General features: G+C 49.7%; 1 protein-coding gene across 2 annotated transcripts; it reads right to left on the bottom strand.

Moving 5' to 3' along the window:
* Positions 1-421: 421 nt before the first annotated feature.
* HRK (harakiri, BCL2 interacting protein) lies at positions 422-21,523 on the bottom strand. Of its 2 annotated transcripts, none has more exons than XM_032240857.1 (2): positions 21,053-21,523; positions 422-1,629 (listed from the first exon to the last, which is right to left on the bottom strand). In XM_032240857.1, exon 1 carries the CDS (start codon positions 21,382-21,384, stop codon positions 21,109-21,111), a length of 276 nt encoding a protein of 91 aa, XP_032096748.1. In that variant the 5' UTR covers positions 21,385-21,523; the 3' UTR covers positions 422-1,629; positions 21,053-21,108. The 2 variants fall into 2 exon arrangements, with proteins under 2 accessions (XP_032096748.1, XP_032096758.1); XM_032240867.1 differs by lacking the exon at positions 422-1,629 and adding an exon at positions 18,243-19,630.
* Between the last annotated feature and the right edge of the window lie 2,256 nt (positions 21,524-23,779).

Here is a 23,779-nt window from a genome sequence, read left to right on the forward strand (position 1 = left end):
AAAGAAGACAGAAAGAAATCCAGCTCCCAGCTTGCAGCAGCACTGAGAGGTTGTACATTCTAAAGGACCTGGTCATTTACAGCAAAGCGTATGGGGGGATGATTCCCATTTTAGCCGCATCCACCATAACAAACGTGGATCCCACTGCTGGCTTCTTAGAACTGGAGAAGTGTCTGCTAACCAGCCTGCTGGACCCTCTGTCTATAGGTACCAGGTGGTGACCTGCAAATCCAGCCTTGGAGAATGACTGTCCGAATCTGCAAACTGACACTTTGCCATCTCAGCTTTGAAAATGGCAGTGTGTGGTATCTTGCACAGAGGAAGAATACCTGCTTATGTTGGATTTTTTTTAAATGAAAGCAAAAAATAATCACTGCTCCCTGAAGAGTCTTTACAGCCAAGTCTCTGTCCAGCACACATCTTTTTTTTTTTTTTTTTTTAGCCCTTCTAGAAACTTCTGAAAATAGTAGCTTATCCTTGGGGGAAAAAATCAGACCTCTGTCAATCAGTGAGATGCTGGTGCATTTCATTTCAATGGCCTGCTCCCTCCCCCAATGTCCCCTGGTTATAAATCATCTTTGACCAGAATGTAGCCATTTCTTGGCTCTTTAATCCATAAAACCTAAGCCCTGAAACCCCCTTGGGGAGTGGAGGAGGCTGTGGGCTGAACTCTGAGGACACTTTTGTGGGGGTAGGGGAGACAGCAACCAAGTCATGCATGAGGTCAGCTTTCTGCCTCATAACCAGCAAGCCTCTCAACGCCACCCTCCCTCCTAGACCCCAAGGTTTGCTCCAAACCACCTCTGGATATTCGTCCCCACATAGAGAAAGAGAAGAGACTCTCAAGTAGTTCTTTTGCAACTTGTCCCTTAAAAAAAAAAATCTGAAACAGCAAAATAGAAATCTCTCTTGTCCCCTGCTCTTCCAGGTCTGTCAACAAAACACCACAGCAGCACCAGCAGGAACGCACTTAGCACCAGCAAAATTTTAAGTGAAGCACCAGAGACACAAAAATCCCATTTCTCTTGACACGACAGTGGGATCTAGCGATCGACCTAGGACAGTACAGAGGGAGAGGCTAGGACGTGTCAAGAAATGGAGGCATCCCAGACTGCTCCTACACAACCGGCCCCAAGTCCTCACTTTTTTTTTCTTTCTATCATGCCTTTTGCACTGTTACCTCTCATTCCGTCAGCATCTATCCCCAGGGAGTTGGCCGATGCTGGGGCTAATTCCCACCAGTCTTTGCAAATAGTTTCTAAGTACACAGCAGGCATCTCTCTCTTCTGGCGCCCCAGACATTACAGAATATCAAAGTTCACATTGCAAGGTGCAGAAAAGGAAGGCGACCACGTCCTCAACAAGGCATGCACTGATACGTAATATTCATATTTTCTTTTTTTATATATATATAGAGAGCTGTATGTAAATAGCATTGGGGTGTCTGTTTCTGCAGCTGGATTTCCAAAGGGCTTCCCCAGTCCCATTCTGTGTTTCTACGATCGCTCCAGGCGCTGTCTTTACTCTCCACTTCCTTCTCGAAGTGCCAACCGCGGCCTTTCAAGCTCTGGGCTTCCCCTCTGGAAAACGGGAACCAGCTTTCTCCAAGGACACAGGGTTTTCACCAACCTGCAGAAATAAAGATTGGCATTTTGGTCAGTGCGGACAGCTGCTAAGGGGTGACGTCAGTGCAGTGGGCCTCTGCACAGTCAGCCCCGGATGTCGGGAGGGTGGGGGAGGGGAGAGCGGCTGGATGCAAAGCTCTGGTTTTGGAGGGAGGATGCCTCAAAAGCTAATCCTGGCACTCCTCCCCTTACCAGAGTCTCTGTCTATGTAGCAGCCTTCCCCAAATAGACATTTGTGCACGCACACACACTCCCCTCTCTGCTTTTAGACCTAGATATTTACATAGGCATCTTCGGAGATTTTTTTTAGAAAGAAGAATCTAGAGCCACACGACCTTTTTGCTTCTCTAAATTCAGGACAGGATCTTCCTCTATTCATTTCATAGACCCAGATTCAAAAGAGAGTTGTAGGGCAGTCTCTGTTCTCTTTCATTTGTTCGTTCATTCATTCATTCCCAAATATGCCAAGTGCCACACTAGAGGCTACAGATTCAGTGATGTAATTCTTGCCCTTGAGGGGCTCAGAGCCAACAGGGAGATGGGAAGAAACGGATAATGATAGTCCCATGTAAAGAGCATATGCAATCCGGGAAAACGTGATCTATGGAAGCCCAGGGCAGGAAGCTCGTAAGGGTGACAGAGAAGACTCCTTAGCAAGAGCGGCAGGCCACTGCTACTGAAGAGTGCCAGGAAACTAACCAGGATAAGAAAATGAGGCATCCCAGGCAGGGCAGAAAAACCAGCCCATATCCAAGAGCATCTGAAACAGAAGGCACAACATGTGTGCACAAATACTTATGGCAGAATTACCCATAATAGCAAAATATGGAAACAACCCAAATATCCATCAACCGATGAATAAACAAAATGTGGTCTATCCATACAATGGACTATTATTCAGCCATAAAAAAAGGAATGAAGTATTGATACTTGAAGACATCATGCTAAGTCAAGCCAGACACAAAAGGACACATATTGTGTGATTCCGTTTTTATGAAATGTCCACAATAGGCAGATCTTCTGGGACAGAAAGGAGAATTGGAGTTGCCTAGGGCTGGGGCGGATGGAAGGAATAGGGAAGTGACTGCTCATGGGCACAGGGTTTCTTTTAGGGAAACAAAAATATTCCAGAGTTGACTGTGAAGATGGCTGCACAATTCTATGAATATACACATCATCACTGACTTGTACACCTTAAAAGGGTAGCTGTTTTTTTGTTTATTTGTTTTTGAGGCAAGGTCTTGTTCTGTTGCCCAGGCTGGAGTGCAGTGGTGTGATCTCAGCTCACTGCAACCTCCACCTCCTGGGTTCAAGCGACTCTCCTGCCTCAGCCTCCCAAGTAGTTGAGACTACAGGTACACACCACCATGCCTGGCTAATTTTTGTATTTTTAGCAGAGACTGGGCTTCACCATGTTGACCAGACTGGTCTCGAACTCCTGACTGCAGGTGATCCACTTGTGCTCTCAAAGTGCTGGGATTACAGGCGTTAGCCACTGTGCCCAGCCTTAAAACGGTAGATTTTATAGCTATAAGTTAGTGGGGGAGATAAGAACATTTCACACGTGACTCTTAAGCAGGTGGCATAAGAATGACCACGTGAGTAATACACACCAAGTGGTACAGGAGAGAAAGTGGGAGGAAGAGCACTTTATGACTTCTGGGTTTGAAAAAGTCTGAGACGTTGACTTGCATGAACTGTACCAGCTGGTACCCTTGACTTCTGGCTTCCTTCTGGGTTTGACCAACAGGAGGCACTCATGGGAAAGTAAGATTGGGTGTCTGTTCCCAGCTCCCCTCCCCCTAGTTAGAGGTTGGCCACAGCCCTGCCTGGACTCTGGTACAGTGACACCCTCCTAGGGACTCCAGGTACCATTCCTTTCTCTGGCACCAGGCCAGGGTGATAACAGCCCCTCTCTATGGCCACGCCTGGGGTACTGCATTCATTCTCGCTGGTTTCCAAAACCCTGCCCACGCCTTTGCCACTGAACCTTTCTTAAATTCTCTGATTACTGAGTCTAGAAATACTCTCTGCCTCTTCCTTGGCCCTTAACCGATACATCTGACTGCATGAAAGAGATGAGTCACAAACACATGGACCCCAGTCTATGTCAGCCGACAGTCACAAGGACCCAAATCAGTGACTTCAGACCTTTTGCTTTTTTTTTTTTTTTAAGAAACCGGGTTTCGCTCTGCCACCACGCCATCATAGCTCACTGCAGCCTCAACCTCCTGAGCTCAAGCGATCCGCCCACCACAGCCTCTAGCTGGGACTACAGGCACGCACCACCACATCTGGCTAATTTTTTATTTTTATTTATTTTAGAGACAGGGTCTTGCTACATTGCCCAGGCTGGCCTCAAGCCATCCTCCCACCTTGGCCTCCCAAAGTGCTAGGATTACAGGCATGAGCCACCATGCCAGGTCCGTTCCCCTTCTATCTCATGAGGGCACAAACACAGTAGGAGTTCTGCGTTGTTGTGTAGCATATATTTTCATAGAATATGGAATTAGAGTCATCAATCAACTCAATGGATAAATACACTGAATTGAGTTTATGAAACCAGCTCGTGTAACCCCTAAACATCACCATTGGTGTCTAGCCATAAATTTACAGAATGCAAGTCAGTGTAGCCCTGCGGCATCAGCCTAAAATAATTATGCTGCCTTCAGCACAGGTGAGACGGAAAGAGAGAAAGCAACACTTAGTAAGTACCTACTATGTTACTGAGTGTGTGAACTTCATGCTAAGCATGGTTACCTGCACCAGACAAGGCCAGGTGCCTGCTTCAAATTTGCCTCCAGGCTTATTAGAAAGATATGCTATGCCAGAGGCCGGTACTGTAAATGACCAATGTCTGGAAGTGAACCGATGACCCAGAAGTCAGGATGGGGTTACAATCACCAGGGAAGCTTCAGAGTGGACCCAGGATTTGATCGAGGCCTTGAACACACACACACACACACACACACACACACACACACACACACATTTTTTCCATATTTGGAAAAAGGAAGCGTAGCTTAGGTAGGGAAAGGGGCTACACCAGCCCAAGGACAGTGATAAGCATGTCTCAAACAGCGAAGCATGATGAGCAGGGAACTGTATCAGAAAGCTGTAGGAATTGAGGTCAGGTGCTATGGCTCATGCCTGTAATCCCAGCATTTTGGGAGGCTGAGGAGAGAGGATTGCATAAGTCCAGGAATTTGAGGCAGCAGTGGGATATATTTTTTATACATAGGATTTTTTTTTCTTTTACAAACAGCAAGTAGTAATTGTGCAATTTAAAACTATTTTTAAAACATCAAGTCCATCAACCCTTGTGAGCCACTGCCCCGCCCTTGGGATGTGTTCCTTCAAACTTGGTTCATGAAGAATGTTCTCAGATGCTAACTCACAGCTAAAGCTCGCGGCTGGAGACATTCATGAAATACCTTTGAAAAACGTGTCCCTGTTTCCATTCTTCATCCACCTCGTGGAGGGGGTAGGTGGGCAGAGAGGGAGAACCTGAACCCTAAGGTCCTGCCTCCCTGGGCTGTAGTGATGCTGTGCTGCTTTGGGCACGGAAAGTGAAAGCTGAGAACCATGAATGCCACTGCAGCATTAGATGGGCAAGAGGCTGATTCCCTTTTTCTGATGTCAGCAAAGAATTAGGACTGTTGGATTCCCTACTAAGAGGCCCAAATTTTGAATTAAAAAAAAAAATACCTTGGCAGGGCATGGTGGCTCTTGCCTGTAATTCCAGCACTTTGGGAAGCCAAGGAGGCCAGAAGTTCAAAACCAGCCTAGGCAACATGGCAAAACCTCATCTCTACTAAAAATACAAAAATTAGCCAGGCCTGGCAGTGCACACCTGTAATCCAGCCTCAGGAGGCTGAGGTACAAGAATCTCTTGAACCCAGGAAGTGGAGATTGCAGTGAGCTGAGATCATGCCACTGCATTTCCATCCTGGGCAACAGAGCGAGACCCTGTCTCAAATAATAAATAAATAAATAAATAAAATATTTTAAAATGCCTGTTTTGTTCTTGCTGTTTGCACAAGTGAGAAGTTACAAATTCAAACAGCAGAGAATATACAAATAAAAGAAAAGTCCCCTTCAACCTAACCCCTAAGCCCCCCTCTGCTTCCCAGAGGCAGTCAGTTGTGTAGCCTCCCAGAGTATTTTCTGTGCATTTGTACATGCCATGTCTCTTTTTTGTTATGTCCCCAGAGCCCAGCACAATGCCTGGCACATAGTAGGTGCTCAATTCATTATCTGTTGAGTGAGACTAAGTAAGTGACAAAGGAATAATGATGACAGGCTGGGTGCGGTGGCTCATGTCTGTAATCCCAGCACCTTGGGAAGCCAAGGCAGGTGGAACACTTGAGGTCAGGAGTTCGAGACCAGCTTGGCCAAAATGGTGAAACCCCGTCTCTTCTAAAAATAAAAAAATTAGCCAGGTGCAGGTGTAATTAGCCAGGTGTAATCCCAGTTACCTGGGAGGCTGTGGCAGGAGAATCGTTTAAACCCAGGAGGCAGAGGTTGCAGTGAACTGAGGTCGCACCACTGCACTCTAGCTTACGAGACAGAGTGAGACTCCATCTCAAAAAAAAGATGGCAGATTCTCGGATCTTCAGTCTTTGGTTTCAGCAGGTTGATTTTGACCAAGGAGTTCGAATTGTACCAGTAGTCCTAGTGCTTAAGACTTGAAAGAAAGGCTGGGCATGGTGGCATGTGCCCCTAGTCCCAGCTTCCCAGCTACTCAGGTGGCTGAGGCAGGAGGATTGCTTGAGCCCAGGAGTTTGAGACCAGCCTGGGCAATATAGCAAGACCCTTTCTCTAAAACAAACAAACCAACAAACAAGCAAAACAAAACAAAGACTTGGAAGAGCAGCTTTCCATGCAGAATCCTCTTGAAAAGAAAATTGCTGTGGTCCATGTTATCCCATAAATCTCCTTCTGTATAGTTTGTGTTGGCCAGTTAGGGAGCTGGGCACTCGGGGGACTGGAAAGGAAGCTGAAAAGACAGCTAGGTTGCAGTGTGCGAGGAAGGAGGAGGCCATTTGGCAGCCTCTGGAAGAAGTATTAGCTCTCCTTAGCCCAGCCCTCTTCTATCAGTGAATAGTCATCAGTGCTATCAGCTACTAGATACTGATGGCCTAAAGTCTACGGAGAGAGACCTGAGAACTCAGAGCTCCTACCCACTAGGAAGTTATGGCAGGAGGACCTTGGAAGCCCAACTCACTTGACTTTCAGAAGGGTAAGCAGCGAGAGCTGGGAAGTAGCTCAGCACAGAATCCACACACACACACACACACACACACACACACACACACACACGAGCGCCTGCAGGTGCGCGCACACATGCATGCACACGTGCGTGCACACACACGCATGTACGCGTGCACACACACATGCACGCACACACGCGTGCACACACGCACACACAAAGATCTTTCTTAAAGCAAATTGTGGCCTATAATGTTGCTCATGTCCCATGTCCCACATGTTATACTATGCACATTCTTCGACCTAACAATTTCACTTTCAGGAACTTCACTTTTTGTTTGCAAAGTTGTCCAAATATGAATGTCCCCTGCCGGGCACGGTGGCTCACACTTGTAATCCCAGCACTTTGGGAGGCCAAAATGGGAGGGTCACTTGAGCCCAGGAGTTCCATACCAGCCTGGGCAACATAATGAGACTCCATCTGCACACACACAATTTTGTTTTTGAGATAGATTTTTGCAATTATTGCCCAGGCTGGAGGGCAATGGCACAATCTTGGCTCACGACAACCTCCGCCTCCCGGGTTCAAGCCATTCTCCTGCCTCAGCCTCCTGAGTAGCTGAGATTACAGGCATGCACCACCATGCCTGGCTAATTTTTTGTATTTTTAATAGTGACGGGGCTTCACCATGTTGGCCAGGCTGGTCTCTAACTCCTGACCTCAGGTGATCCACCCGCCTTGGCCTCCCAAAGCGCTGGGATTACAGGCATGAGCCACTGCACTGGGCCACAAACAATTTTTAATTAGCCAAGTGTGGTGGTGCACGCCTGTAGTCCCAGCTACTCAAGAGTCTGAGGTAGGAAGACCACATAAGCTCAGGAGTTTGAAGTTACAGTGGGCTATGATCATGCCACTGCATATCAGCCTGGGTCACAGAGCATGACCCTATTTCTAAAACAAAACAAGAGTTCCGGCTGGGCGTGGTGGCTCACACCCTGTAATGCCAGCACTTTGGGAGGCCGAGGCAGGCGTATCACCTGAAGTCAGGGGTTAGAGACCAGCCTGGCCAATATGGCGAAACCCTGTCTCTACCAAAAATACAAAAATTAGCTGGGCATGGTGGCGGGTGCCTGTAATCCCAGCTACTCAGGAGGCTGAAGGACGAGAATCGCTTGAACCCGGGAGGCAGAGGTTGTGGTGAGCCAAGATTGCATCATTGCACTCCAGCCTGGGCAACAAGAATGAAACTCAGCCTCAAAAAAAAAAAAAAAAAAAAAAAGTTTCTAACAACCTTGGTTACCCTACCAGAAAACAGGAAACAATGTAAATGTCCCCAAGGAAGTGACCTTATAAGGAAATCCTGGTTCATCCAGGCAACAGAACATCATGCAGCCGTCAAGAAGGATGATGAAAACCTTTATGGGTTGGCATGGGTAGATCTCAACCACCTATTTTTAGTGAGGAAAAAGCAGGTTACAAAACAGCATGAACAGTATGACCTCATGTATTTAAAATAGGATATGTGTGTGGGTGTCTGTGCATCAAGGGAAGTGCATGGGGGGCTCCCTGAAATCAGGGGTCACGAACTGAAATGCAGTGGACCCAGTAAAGGTACCTAGGAGGGGCTGGGGACACTGGAGTGTTTTTGTCCTTTCTAAAGGGGTTTCTGACACTCATCTCCAGCCTGTGTCTGCCACATGGGGATACATGTGTTAGAACACATTGTTAGATCTTTCCATTTTTCAAGAAAAACTGGAAATACAGGCTTCTTCCTGAAAATGATTGATTTTTTTTTTTTTTTTTTTTTTTTTTAGATGGGATCTCACCTTGTTGCCCAGACTGGTCTCGAACTGCTGGGCTCAAGCGATCCTCCTGCCCCAGCTTCCTGAATAGTAGGCATTGCAGGCACATGCCACCGTGCCTGGCTAAAATGCCTGACTTTTAAGTGTTGGGGGCAAACCAAGAAGGTCAAACAGAACTCAACTGCAAGCCAAATTTAGCTAGGAGACCACCCATTTTCACCCCTGCCTGAGACACTCAGACACTCCTACAATCACCTGGCAATTAAGCTCGCCTCATCAGAACCCTCAGCAGCTATCTCTGGGCCTCAGGTTCTCCATCTGTACAATCAGGAAGATGGGTTAGCTGTCTCTAGTGTCCTGTCTAGCTCTGGCTAGGTTTCCAGAGCAGAGACCTTTTCGGCTCATGGATCTTTTGAGAGTTGGATCCAAACTGTGTTTTCTGTCCCAAGTAGGGGGAAGTAGAAGAAGAGGGTGAAATCAGCCAATGTTATTAGCTTAATTACTGGGTGTTCACAAATTTCCTGAGGTCTCCCCTAAATTCATTCACTCATTCATTCATTCATTCATTCATTCATTCAGCAGTTAGTGAATGCCACCAGGCCCGGGTGCTGGGATACAGCAATGGGCAAAATAGGCATGGCGGTTTGCATCTTTCTGGGACCTGAAGGCCAGTGTTGCCCGGGCTGGTTCACCGCAACCTGTGCCTCCCGGGTTCAAGCCCTGATGTAGTGGTTCTCCCAGCCCTGTCAGAATGGCCTAAGTGGGCTCTTGGTGAATCACAGATTGGGGAAGGCAGGATTAGCAACTGCTTTAAGCAAATGGGTCAGAAAAGTTCTGAGAGGTCCCACCCATACCACAAAGATGGGCCCATGGAATAAACTTCTTCTTTTTATTTTTTTTTTAAAGACAGGGTCTTGCTCTGTTGCCCAGGCTGGAGTGCAGTGGCACCATCACAGCTCACTGCAGACTTGACTTCCTGGGCTCAAGCAATCCTCCTGCCTCAGCTTCCCCCAAGTAGCTGGGACTACAGGTGTGCGCCACAATGCCTGGCTAATTTTTGTATTTTGGGTATGAGCCACTGCACCCAGCCTATGGACTCAATTTTATACCAAATAAGAACAACACATATCATAGGCTGTCATTCACCATTTTCTGAACATCAGTGACATGCCTTGTACACACTGGAGTAAATTACAGCAGGCTTCCTTCATGCTACGAGCTCATTAGAGATATAAAACAGAATTGGTTCTTCCAGACACTCACACATATGGGGGCTGAATCTGTGCCGGCCACTTTATATACAGTGCTCCTCCAGTGCAGATGCTATTATTATTCCCAGTTTATAGATGAGGAAAATGAAGCTCCCAAGGTAATGGGATCGGCCTAAGGTCACACAACCGGCAAATGGGAGATGGAGAAAGTTATCTGAAAGTCGACCTGACTCCAAAATTCATGTCACTTTCCATGAAGCTTCCCTGGCTCAGCATAAAGTATTGGTGAATAAGATTAAACAGTTACCAGGGTTACATTTTCTGAATCAAACCTTAGGCTTTTTGGTCTGCCAACAGTCTCGAATATTCTAAGTCTGAGCTGTCTTTGAAAATGGTACCTCGGCGGGGCACGGTGGCTCACATCTGTAATCCCAGCACTCTTGGAGGCCAAGGCAGACAGCTCTAGATCACTTGAGGTCAGGAGGCTGAGCACCAGCCTGGCCAACATGGTGAAACCCCTTCTCTACTAAAAATACTTAAATGAGCTAGGCGTGGTGGCGGGCACCTTGTAATCCCAGCTACTTGGGAGGCTGAGGCAGGAGAATCACTTGAACCCGTGAAGCAGAGGTTACAGTGAGCCAAGATCACACCACTGCACTCCAGCCGGGGCAACAGAGCAAGACTCTATCTTAAAAAAAAAAAAAAAAAAAAAAAAAAAGAAAGAAAAAAAAATGATACCTCTTCTTGAATCCATTCCAGTGACTCTGACACATCCCCATTCCTGGAAGACCTCCCTCTCCACGCATGCAAGCCACTTTGTCTTGGTATCACTAGCAACAGTACGTTAGCATTTTACAGGGTTTATTAAGTACCGCGCGCTAGGTCCAAGAATATTAGATGAACATGATTCCTGCCCCCAGGATGATAGGTACTGATAGGCAGGTGGAGAAGCTTTCCATATAGTGACATTGCTGAGACATGGAACCTTTCCCTGAAGTGGGGACAGGCATGCTAGGCCTCGTCTGCACCCCCACACTGGCCAGAGGTGTGGCCCATGAAGAACAGTCTACAGCAAGGCAACAGAGATTCAGCTGAGGCCAGTCACAGCCAGCTCAAGAGCCAATAGACACTTGACATATAAAGGCCAGTGACATGGGCTGGGCGCAGTGGAATCTCATCACTTTGGAAGGCCAAGCCAGAAAGATTGCTTGAGCCCAGGAGTACCAGACCAGACTGGGCAACAGAGTGAGACTGCGTCTTTTAAAAAAAATTAAAAATTAGTGGCACACACCAATAGTCCCAGCTACTGGAGAGGCTGAGGTGGGAGGATTGCTTGAGCCCAGGTCGAGGCTGCAGTGAGCTGTGATTGCGCCACTGCACCCCAGCCTGGGCAACAGAGAGACCCTGTCTCAAATAAATGAATAAATAAAGGCCAATGGCATGAATGAGACATGGGAGCCAATAGCAGTGTTTGCAGATCTTGATCATATGATTTTATGCTCTAGACAACCTTCATAATAAAAGAACACTAAGTATGTTTTTTTGTTTGTTTGTATTTAAGACAGAGTCTCACTCTGTCACTCAAGCTGGAGTGCAATGGCGTGATCTGGGCTCACTGCATCCTTAGCCTCCTCAAGCGATTCTCATGCCTCAGCCTCCCAAGTATCTGGGATTACAGGCATGTGCCACCACCCCCAGCTAATTTTTATATTTTTGTATTTTTTTTTAGTAGCGGCAGGGTCTTGCCATGTTAGCATGTTGGTCTTGAACTACTGACCTACCTCTCCCGACCCACCTAAAGTGCTGGGATTACAGGTGTGAGCCACTGCACCCAGCCAAAAAAATGCTAAATATGTTTTGATATCAAAGTTCCATTTGAGAACATTAAAAACTTTTTCTTTTTTGATGCAGAGTTTCTCTCTGTCGCCCAGGCTGAAGTGCAGTGGCACAACCTCAGCTCACTGCAACCTCCACCTCCCAGATTCAAGCGATTCTCTTGCCTCAGCCTCCAAGTAGCTAGGACTGCAGGCAAGTACCACCACATCGGGCTAATTTTTTTCTATTTTTAGTAGAGATGGGGTTTTACCATGTTGGTCAGACTGGTCTCCAACTCCTGACCTCAAATGATCCGCCTGCCTCGGCCTCCCAAAGTGCTGGGATTACAGGCATGAGTCACCATGCCTGGCCAAAAAAATGTTATTATTATTACTTTTTATTTCTATTTTTGAGATGCGGTCTTGCTCTGTTGCCCAGGCTGGAGTGCAGTGGCATGATCACAGCTCACTGCAGCCTCAATCTACCTGGGTTCAAGTGATCCTCCCACCTCAGCCTCCTGAGTAGCAGGACTACAGATGCAAGCCATCACACTTGGCTAATTGTCCTTTTTTTTAGTAAAGATTGGGTCTCACTTTGTTGCCCAGGTATGGAACTCCTGGCTTCAAGCAATCTTCTCACCTGTGAACATTAAAAAAAAAATTTTAATTAGTTCTTTTTTTTTCTTTGAGATGGGAGGTCTCACTCTGTTGTCTGTCCAGGTTGGAGTACAGTGTGTCATTTAGCTCATTGCAGCTTCGAACTCCTGGGCTCAAGTGATCCTTCATTGTTCCTTCGCCATGATGGAAACAGTCTCAGTGCCCAACCACAGTGGATGGGGAATGTAAATGATGCACTAACCAGATAAATTAGAAATACTAACCAAATTCTAAGAAGTGTCTCATAGAAACATATTCAAAGGTTGAACAAATGCCTATGATCTATGGAAAAAGTCAGGTTACAGATAATATGTTTAGAGTGATTCCATGTGTTAAAGTACAATCCAGCCAGGCATGGTGGTGCACACCTATAATCCCGACACTTTGGGAGGCCAAGGCAGGAGGTCTTGAGCTCAGGAGCTCATGCGCCTGTAGTCCCAGCTACTTGGGAGGCTGAGGTGAGAGAGTCACTTGAGCCCAGGAGGTCGAGGCTCCAGTGAGCTATGATCCTGCCACTGCACTTCAGCCTCGGTGACAGAGTAAGACCCTGTCTCAAAAAAACAAAGTGGGGGGGAAGAGAGAGAGGGAGAGAGAGAGAGAGACAGGAAGAAGGAGGGAAGGAGGGAAGGAAGGAAGGAAGGAAGGAAGGAAGGAAGGAAGGAAGGAAGGAAAAAGGGAGGGAGGGAGAGGAAGGAAGGAAGGAGAAATGACAGAAAAAAAGAAGGAGAGAGAGAGGGAAGGAGGGAGGGAGAGAGGGAGAGAGGGAGGGAAGGAAGGGAGGGAGAGAGGGAGAGAGGGAGGGAAGGAAGGAAGGAAAGGAGGGAGGGGAAGGAGAAATGGAAAGAAAGGAAGGAAGGATGAAAGAAAGAAAGAGAGAGAAAGGAAGGAAAGAAGGAAGGAAGGGAAAGAGAGAGAGGGAAGGAAGAAAGGAAGAGAAATCACATCACAAAAGGGTCAAATCTAATGCAATGGAAAGACAGAGAGACTTACAAGCTGTCTGATCTTTACATGGGAAAGTACTGCTACTTTTGCTACTCAGGCCTTCTCTCAAAGCTGAACCTCCTTTCTCCAGAGGCAAGACTACAATATTTTCCAAATAGTTGCCAATGAACTTGCAATATTTTTTGTCATCAAGAAAAATTTACTTATTTTTCTGAGATAGGGTCTCAACGCTGTTGCCCAGCCTGGAGTGCAGCGGCACGATTACAGCTCACTACAGCCTCAGTCTCCTGGACTCAAGCAATCCTCCCACCTCAGCCTCCCAAGTAGTTGATAAGGCAGGTGCGGACCACCATACCTTGCTAACTTATTTTTTGTAGAGCCGGGGTCTCACTATGTTGCCCAGGCTGGTCTTGAGTTCCTGGGCTTAAGTAATTTTCCCACCTCAGCCTCCCCAAGTGCTGGGATTACAGGCATGAGCCACCACATCTAGCTACTTTTTTTTTTTTTAAGGAATATTATATCAAGTTTCCCAGAGCAATTAAATTCCGCCCTGCCCAAGTCTCCAGCCCATGGAGCAAAGGTTCAGTGGGGGAAAGCAGCCATCTTGGATAAGCCCGCTGACTCTCCACAGGAAGAGGAAGGAGCTTTCCCTTGCCTGGCCATCCAGCAGTCATAAAAGGATGCATCTTATTGATGTGGGCTAAATCAGAAATCCCCCACTCAACAGCAGAGGCACCAGTTTAGAACAGGAAAGGAAGAGGGGAGCCAGTGCTGAGTTGAATGGTGAGAGCTTAAGGGTGATGGAAACCCAATGGATGTCCACAATGTTCTCCTGGCACCGAGGGGGGTGGGCATGTGTGAGCTGGTTCAGGGATCTGGACCTCTCAGACCTTGGCAGGAGGTGAATTGGTTTACTTCTACTAGGAGGTGAGGGCAGGGGCACAGCCTGGGTCTCATGTCTCTGAGTCTGGGGGCACCTGAGGGCTGTGACTGGGACTCGTTCATCTCTGCATCCTTGCACCTGGGCACCCAGCCCTGGCACCAAGCTACTTGTTTTTCTTTTCTGAAATGTGCTATGCAAAGCCTCTCCTCCATGCCACTGGATTTGCTCTCTGTCTTCCCAAAACACCTTTCTTGCATGTCTTGCATATAACTGGCTCCTTTGTGTCATTCAGATCCGATATTCCCCTGGTTCCTCTTCAAAGTGGCCTTCCTTCCCTCATCACCACAGGTGAGGATTCCCTGGGGAACTCTCTATTGTGTTACCTTTGTGTATTTGTGCATCAGAGCCCTGAGCACTTTCTGAAACTATCTCTGTGTTCAATTGCGTAATCCAAAGGTGGCCACTATAATATCTCCCATTCCACATGCTATTTCAGAACCCCACCACTCACTCATGAGGTGAACTCTAATTCTGCCCCACCTTGAATCTGCATCAGCTTGTGACTTGCTTCTAATCAAAGTGACTTCAGAAGCTGGGTCAGAAAAAGCAAAGCAGCTTCCCCCTGATTTCTTGGGACACTTGCTTTTGGAGCTCCCAGTCACTGTGTCAGAATCCGGCTGCTATGCTGTGAGGAAGCCCAAGCCACATGAAGGGGCAGAGTTTGGCTGCTCCAGTTGACAGCCCCAGCTGACTCCCAGTATTAACAGCCAGATATGTAAATCAGGTTGCCTCCCTACCCATGACTCCAGCCCCCAGCCATCCTGGAGCAGAGACAAGTCACCCCCACCATGCTCTGACCAAATTCCTAACCTACAGAATGTGTGAGCATGGTCAAATATGTCAGCCTTCCATATAGATGGGTTCCACATCCACGGATTCAACCAATACTGGAAAAAATAAAATTAAAAAATAACACGATTTTTAAAAATACATATAAAAACAATACAGTATACTTATTTACATAGCATGTACATGGTATTGGGTATTATAAGCAATCTAGAGATTATTTAAAGCACACAGTGTGTAGGTGTTATATGCAAATACTACACCATTTTATATCAAGGACTTGGCATCCTGGGATTTTGGGATCCAAGGTGGGCTCCTGGAACCACTCCCTCCCAGAGACAGAGGGTGGCTCTAGTTGTTTTAAGCAAAACTTAGTAGTTTTGGAGTAATTTGTTACACAGAAACAGTAACAAAAACAATATTTACTTATTATCTGTCTCCTCCCAATAAAATGTGGGCTCCATGAAAGCAGGGAACTCCATGTCTTGGTCCTTCCCATATCCACAGTGCCCTGTATATAGAAGGTACTCAATAATTAGCAGTTGATTAAGTGGAAGAATCTGAATTTGGGAAACAACAGCGATGATGTTGCATAGTTTCTTTTTTAAATTTTTTTTGTGACTGGAGTCTCACTCATTCTGTGGCCCAGGCTGGAATACAAGGACACAATGTCAGCTCACTGCAACCTCCGCCTCCTGGGTTCATGCAGTTCTCCTGCCTCAGCCTCCAGAGTAGCTGGGACTACAGGTGCACACCTTCATGCCTGGCTAACTTTTTGTATTTTTAGTGGAAACAGGGTTTTACCACGCTGGCCAGGCTGGTCTCGAACTCCTGACCTCAAGTGATCCACCGGCCTCAGCCTCTCAAAGTGCTGGGATTTCAGGTGTGAGCCAGCATACCCGGCCAATGTTGCATAGTTTCTGATTCATGTAATACAGCACAGTTATTGTACACCTACTATGTGACAAGCAAGTCGCCAGGGGCTAGGGACACTGTGGGGTTAGCTTTCTATTCCTGTGAAATCCTATCACAGGGACACGAGGGAGGACCACCAAAGAAACAAAAGCCCCCACCCAACTCTCCGTATCTGCCAAACATAGATCTAAAAGGCTGACTTTTCAGAAAAACTAGACTTGTGATTGCCAAATGCAGCCAGCCCACATCTGGGGGTGTATTTCATTATCCCCGGGCGTGGCTCTTTTCCATCCACAGCTCAGTCACTTGTACTCTGGCCTCTCACTAGGCGAGCGGATGACTCCAGACAGGGACCATGTGGCAGGAAGGCTGCCTGGTTCTGCACATCTGGCCCCTTCCCGGGGGGTTCCTCCCCAACAGCTGTCCTCCCCAGGCTCCCTTGCCAAGCAGAAGGCCAAGCTTTCAAGCTCTAAAAGTAATTCTGGCAGGGGTGCTGCGGGCTGGGAGGGAGGCCTTCAGGATGCGCCTCCAGGTTTAACCACTTAATCCCCAAAGTACCTGCCAAGAACCAGTTAGCATGTCTGGCTGGCTGTCCAGGCCGTCATTAATTCATTAAAGCAGGCTCCCGCTGGCCCATTATCTTCCTTGCCACTGACCACGTCGCCTTATGGGCCTGCGGAGTCCCCCTATCTCCCCTTCCCCTGCTCTCAAAGCAGGATTCTACCCAGCCCTGGCCCCAACTCCCAGGCAGATTCCTCGGCTCCATTCTCTCTCCCTCCCTGCCCCCTCCCTAGGCACGCTTCTCCCTCCCTCCCATGCCTCCGCCAGCCAATGCTCACCATAAAGCGTCTTTTGTTCCCTCTCCCCTGTATCTTTGAGTATTGACTGGTTAAATCATACCCACCTCCTCCCGGCCTCCCCAGCCTCAGAGGAGCTTCCCCTGGGGCTCTGGAAGAAAGGGAATTTCACTTATGCAGGAATTCACTGTGCACCACCCTGTCTGCTTACTGCCCCTATCTCCTCTTCCCCTGCAAGTCATGGGGTGAGGGGGGCTGTGTGCCCTTAAAGAGGGAAACTCTAATTCCATTGGGGATCACTTAGGTGGGCGCTCTCTGCCTTGGCTTCCCCTTTGAAATAAAAAGAATGGCTCTGACTATTTTATGACATCCTGTGTTGAGTGAAGTTAAGAGACAGACACTGCACTGGACACTTTTTTTTTTTTTTTGAGACAGGGTCTTGCTGTCCCCTAGGCTGGAGTACAGTGGTGCGATCTCAGCTCACTGCAACCTCTGCCTCTGGGACTCAAGTGATCCTCCCACCTCAGCCTCCTGAGTAGCTGGGACTACAGGTGCACACCACCATGACCAGCTAATTTTTGTATTTATTTATTTATTGTTTGTACAGATGAGGTTTCACCATGTTGCCCAAGCTGGTCTTGAACTCCTGGCCTCAAGTGATCCACCCACCTTGGCCTCCCAAAGTGCTGGGATTACAGGATTGAGCCACTGCACCCAGCCTGTACTGGACACTTTAGATGAATGTTCTCTTATTATTCACCCAATAACCCTGGAAACAGCTCCAGTTTACAGATAAAGGTGCAGAGAGGTAATGGTTCTTTCTCAAGGCCACACTGTCAGCAAGTGGCTGGGCATTAAAGAGTCTCTTAACCGTTATTCTCTCCTGACCCTCCTGGCACTGGTTTCCCAGGAGGGCAGGCAGGAGTGGTGTGGAATTTCCAGCAAAAATAAAGGGAAAATGTTGACTACCTTGGGAAAGAATGACAGTAAATGCACAGTAATAATCATGATGGCTCATAGGTATACCCACTGTTCTAGAGCTTTCTGTGTATGAATTCATTTAACCCTCTTAACAACGTGCCTACGCATTAAGTACTATTATTATCCCCATTTTACAGATGGGAAAACTGAGTCTTGGGCGTTTGTTGCTGCTTGTTATTTTCTTTTAAATGACTTCTGAGAAAAGTATTGATGGCTTGCAGGAGAGGCTCAAAACAGTTATGCTGAAAATGTAAATATATATACATATATACGTATACACATACATACATACAATTATTATTATTATTGAGTTGGAGTCTCACTCTGTCGCCCCGGCTGGAGTGCAGTGGTGAGATCTCAGCTCTTCTCCACTCACTTCTTGGATCACTGCAACCCCTGCCTCCCGGGTTGAAGAGATTCTCCTGCCTCAGCCTCCCGGGTAGCTGAGATTACAGGTGTGCACCACCATGCCCAGCTAACTTTTTTATTTTTAGTAGAGATGGGGTTTCACCATACTGGCCATGCTGGTCTCAAACTCCTGACCTCAGGTGATCTCCCTGCCTCGGCCTCCCAAAGTGCTGGGATTACAGGTGTGAGCCACCCTGCCTGGCCTGTGTGTTGGAAATATTGATCCTGCATATAGCTGAGCACACCCTTGAAACCTATGAGAATTGAAAGTGGTGGTTCCCACCCTATACGGCTGGCACAGGCCTCCCTCAAACACCTAAGGTACAGCTGTGAACATTCCCCTTTCTCCATTAGGGTAGGGAAAGTGGAGAGCACTCCATATCCGGTATAGAACGCAACAAATTGTCTTCCTCCAGTGACTTTTCTGTCCCTTCTACTTAATTGACCAGAGCTGGGAAAAAATGGGTTTCCTCAAATTGAGCTAAAAGCATGAGAAAGGCCGGAGCCGCTGGTATTCTGAGATCAGATGTAGGCTGCAGGGAGAGAACCTGTTCCCGGCCAGTGAAGGGAGCTCCAGCACGGGGAACCCGGGCTGGGAGCGCAGAAGGCGGGCGGTGAGCAATTCTACGGGTGTCCCGACGGTATGAGGGGCGGCGCTGGAGGGAAGCCGTGCGGGGCATCCTGAGGTCAGGGCACCAGAGCCTGCAGAACCCTGGAGGTTGTGGCTGCTGGGGACGCGCGGGCGGGACACGGCAGGTAGAAGAACCCACAGGTGTGGGAAGACGGTGTCTCAGAGTCAGGGCGCAGCTCGGAAGTAACTCTGAGGTAGAAGCCGAGGGAGGCGGGGGAGATAAACTCCGCAGCGACAATTACCTGGTGCTGCCCCTCGACATCGCTGCAAAACAGCGAAACCCCTCGCCGCCGCCTTCCCCTGCAGCGCAGGCCCCAGTCCCCCAACTCCTCCCCTGCGCTCCAGCGCAGAGCGGCGCATTCTGCCCGCCCCTCCCGCAGACTCCTCTTTCGGGACCCGGGCGGGTTCACACCCCTGACACTCACACACTGGCAAACGGGAACACTCAGACAGGCTCCGGCCTGGAGTCCTCCGCCTCCCGGGAGGGGCACCTGACATCTCGCACGCCAGGTCCCAGTAGGGGAGCGCTTTTCCAATCTCCTGGACGACAGAACTAAAGAAAACCGTGTCCTAGCCCTCTCCCCGTTTCTATTTGATTTTACTCCCTTCCTCTCTTGCCTTCTAATTCACTTTTCAATTGTCTTGCAACTTGTTCTCCAGGCAGTTTCTCTTTTTCTCCACCCTCCCCAAACTTCTTGTCCCTCCCCACCTAGTCGCCTGGTTTTTCTCTCCCTCTTCACCCACTTTTTTTCTGCCTCTTCCCAAATTCCACTCTTTGGGCTTCGCGTCTGTCGCTCAACTTCCTTTTTCTGCTCCCCGAGATCATCCGAAGTGTTCTTCCAGTTCCCGGGATTGGGCAGCCTCAGCCTGGCCCCATTCAGTCGCGGGAGCCCCTGGCTTCTCCAACTGGAGGAGGAAGAAGGCGGAGAGAAGTGGATGGGACCCCCGGCGCCCGGGAGCCCAGCGGAGTGCGCCCCGAAGCGCTCACTTCTTTTCGCCAGCGCCCAGGCTGCGCGGGCCCACGCGACATCTGTCGCCTGCGGTCCCGGCTCACACCCCGCGCACCCCCGCAGCTCCCTGGGCGCTGCCACCCCCCACGCTCCGGCTGCCGCCTTTCCCCGCGGGCGCAGACGACAGGGCCTCGCCTTCAGGCGCCGCTCCAGCTTCCCAGGGTGTCTGCGGCGCGCGGCAGGGCTAGGCGGCGTGGACCCAAGGGCAGCTGGCTATATCACCTTCCATCTTCACCTTCCGGCCCTGGACCCATCTATGGTGGACTCAGCTTGATTCTCTCCACCTTCATTCTCTGCAGCGCTCCGCGCTACTCCAGGATCCAGAGTAGTAAGGCGATGCTTACTTACACTGTGTACTTCCTCAAAGCGCCTAGCACAGTGCCAGACGCACAGCTAGGGCACAATAATTTCCCCACCCCAAGAGCCTAGAACCTCCCTCCCACTGATACCAACCACACTAGGCGCTCAATACCCATGTCCAGTCCTAAGCTCTCAAAACATTACCTCCCTAAACAGTGCCCAGCACCCAGAAGGAGCTCAGTAAATGTTCCTTCCTTAAGGCTTCCCATTGGAGTTTCCCCAAAAGCCTCCTATTCCAGCCCACTCCGAGGGCATCTCCTTCCCATCGTAGCTACAACCGTCTGGGGAGAAGGAGGCCAAACTCCTTAAACAGGACACCTCACTGGTGAAGGAGCGAAGTTGGCAGGACAGAGGAAATTTGCAAATGCGCGGGGTTTGGGGTTGAAGACTGGGCCAGCCAGAAACAAGGACGACGAAGTCTCGAGATGCTATTGGGGTGGCAGAGAATGGAGATCAGAGATTGGAGAAGTGACACTTAGGGAGAAGAGGTGGGAGCAAAGGTGAGGGAGACGGTGGGGACTCAGGAACGGCGAGAGGCTTGAAGGAGACAGGGAACCTTTCTTGAAACTGCGACAGATTATAAGTATTTGGCGTAGCTTACAACTACATTCTCATAGCAAGCACACTTTTTACTTGCATTGTGTGTTTATTTGTGGGGCTGGTGGGGATTATGGAGGCTGAAGTCCTCCGCAAGCCACCGAGCTCTAAGGGAGCAAGTAGCAAAATGCGCTTAAGGACTCGAAGAGATGGGGGCAGAAACGGTGGACCTGACACTTGGAAGGAAAGACGGGGGCTGGGTAGAAGAGCTGGCCGGAGGTGCTTGCAAGAGAAGAGAACAGAGGAAGAAGGAGAAGGGAAGAGAAGAAAGCCAAACTTGCCACTCTCCCGCTCCCGGGCCAGCCCAGCGCCTCCAGTGCCCAGCTGCCGCGCCCTGGCTCTCGCTTGCTGGCTCGCGTACCTGTTGCTCGCTCCGGCTGGGTCTCGGCTCCGGCCCCATCAAGAAGCCCCGCGTTCCTACAAGTTCCGCCTGCCGAGCAGCCAGGCCGCCAGCGCCGCCACCTGCGCGGCCGCGCACAGCCAGGGCCAGTAGGTGGGGAGCGCGCTGGGCGCCGGCGCCCTCCGGCTCCGCGCGCGGCGCCGCCACATGGTGCGCTGGTGCAGCTCGTCGCCGAGCGCCTTGAGCCGGGCGGCGGTGAGCTGCGCGGCGGACGAGCGCAGCCCCAGGCGACCCGCGCTGCAGGCGCAAACGGCCGGGGGGCCGCGGCCGCGGTGCAGGGGGCACGGGCACATGACCGCTGGCCTCGCTCCCGCCCCGCGCTCAGGCCGCCCCTCGCCTCCTCTCCCTCCGGCCTCTGCGCCCGCTGCCGCCGCGCTCCAGCCGCCGGGGGCCTCCCCTGGACACCAAGTTTCTCCTTGTGTTGTGCGTTTGTTGTGCTGACGGCGCTATTATTAATTAAAGTGTCACATGGTGGAGGGGGGCGGGGGGGGGGGTTCCCCCACCCGGCCCCGGGGGGGGGGGGGGGGCTGCAGGCAGAAGAAACCGAGAGGTAACTTTTAACCCTAGCTGCGCCGGCAGCGAGGGGGCGCGCGGTTTGGGAGACGGGGAGCGCGGCGCGGGGCGATGCGAGAAGGCGCCCCGCGGCGGAGGTCCCGGGCTTTGAGGGTCTCGGGGGACCCCCGCGGAGGCGAGGGAAGGTTGTTCTCTTTCCCCTTTTCCTGAATTCAGCTCGAGTTCCGATTTGGCGAGGGAAGCAGCCTTGTTTGCCGTTTTGGATGAAGCTGATACTGAATTCGGCTGCCTGATTCAAAAATATTCCGAGGCTGTTGTTTTGTTTGGGGGAGGTGGGTGGATTCAAAGTCTTGTGGAAGGGCCAGATTACACCTAACTTGCCTCGTTTCAGATCTGACTTGGCACCTGTAGGCTTTCAGCCTGACCCTAACGCGCCCCCAGCGCCCCGCTGGAAACCCTGACGTAGGCGCGGTGGGAGGTTGGAGGGGTCGGTCCTGAGCTCGCGTGGGGCGCGGACAGAGGCTTTCTCGCCGCCCAGCACCTGCACCCCAAAGACCCTCGCAAGGGCCTTTCTAAAGGGAAACTTCTTGTCTGCTTTCTTTGTGAACATTATTTTCCTGATGGGGTTACAGTTTTCTGCGACGATCCCGATTTATGCGCAGTAGAGATCCTAAGGGGTCAGCGAGAGGAGGGGCGCGGGGGACTTTAATTCCTCCTTTTCCAATCCCACATCCGATCCTGTGCACCTCCAGACTGGAGAGTCTGGAGTTGTTGTCACAGCCAGTGAAGGTTCAGATGGGCGGGGCGGCTCTCAGGATTCTTTGGGGGAGAATGAAACCTGCGATCTTAAATCCACTGGGATTCAGGCAACTTGGGGATTCAGACGATCAGGATGAGTCCAGAGGTGGCTCTAAGGTGGGAGTCTGGAAGCTGCTGAGGGAGCTTCCATTCTTTCCTTCCCACCGCAGAGTATAACCACGATTCTTCAAGCCTGTGAACTTCGTTTTGGTCTGAATTGATCAGGAGGAGAAACGTCTGCTTTGGCCTGCAGCGCGGTGAAATGATAACAAAGTCAGGACTCAGGGCCCACACCTCCATGTGATCCTGGTGGCCCTTTCCCTCACCTGGCTCCAATTCTTCTAGGCTTCTTAATGGCCAAGACTTCCATGTCTGGCATCCGTAGGCTTTGGGCGCCCTTGCCTCTGCTGCGTAAAGGTAAATCTCCCAACAATTCTACGTGCAATTACTATAATATTTCAAAGATGAGGAAGCTGAGGTATAGGTAGATAAGGCCCCTTGCCTAAACTCAGAGTAGCTAAGAATGAAACCTGCATGTGAATTAGGGCAGTATGCCGCAGGCTCTAAGCTCTTAACCACGGTTTTATACTGCCCCCTGTAATCTGGGAATAATAATACCTCCATCCCCGGAGTGGGGCAGAGATTAAATGAGAGAAATGTGTGCCAAGCACCTGGCACGCAGTGGGCCCTCGATGAACCTTAGTTCCCTTTGCTTCTGGCCAGAACTGCTTCCCATTCTCCTGGGACTCACCTCCTTAATCCCCCCCTAGTCTCTGCAGAGGGGACCTGATCCATTGCCCGGGTGTAGCGTTCCAAGAATGAAGACACAGTGTCTATTTAAAAAGCCCTTTGGATTTAAATTGAACAATTCCCTCCCCCCCTTTTTAATCTGCACGCTTTTAACGGCTCACTTCATGGACATTAATTTTAATGGGACGATTATTACCCTGTTTGGAAGCCTGCCCCTCGAAATGCTGGGCTCTCAAGGTGGCGCTGGGTCGGGTCCCAGCAGCTTGGATGTTGTCTGTAGAACAGGGGGTGCAGTCTTGGCCATGGGGATGCCACGTTCAGCAGAGGGGGAAGAAAAGGGGGTGATGGAAAAGTAGGAGAGAAGGAATAACCTCTCCCTCTCTGACGCTCTAAGTCTGGCAGGCCTTAATTTGCACACACACGTTGCCCTGTGCTGCTGGACCACTTGCTAACTGGGGAGCATGGCCTTCAGACCTGGCTTTTTGGAGCCTCCATTCTCTCAACTGTACAGTGGGGATAATGATGGTACCCACCCCACAGCCTATATACCAGGAAAGCCCTTACTTAAAACAGTGCCTAGCCCATCATTACTACGAAATGATGAGTTTTTTTTTTTTTTTTTTTTTT

This window comes from Sapajus apella, unplaced genomic scaffold (assembly GCF_009761245.1).
Source record: "Sapajus apella isolate SASKATOON/1434 unplaced genomic scaffold, GSC_monkey_1.0 scaffold2, whole genome shotgun sequence".
Classification (NCBI taxonomy): Eukaryota; Metazoa; Chordata; class Mammalia; order Primates; family Cebidae; genus Sapajus; species Sapajus apella.

Excerpts from the sequence above, each read along its gene's own strand:
- HRK (XM_032240857.1), bottom strand. The coding sequence starts at position 21,384 with ATGTGCCCGTGCCCCCTGCACCGCGGCCGCGGCCCCCCGGCCGTTTGC.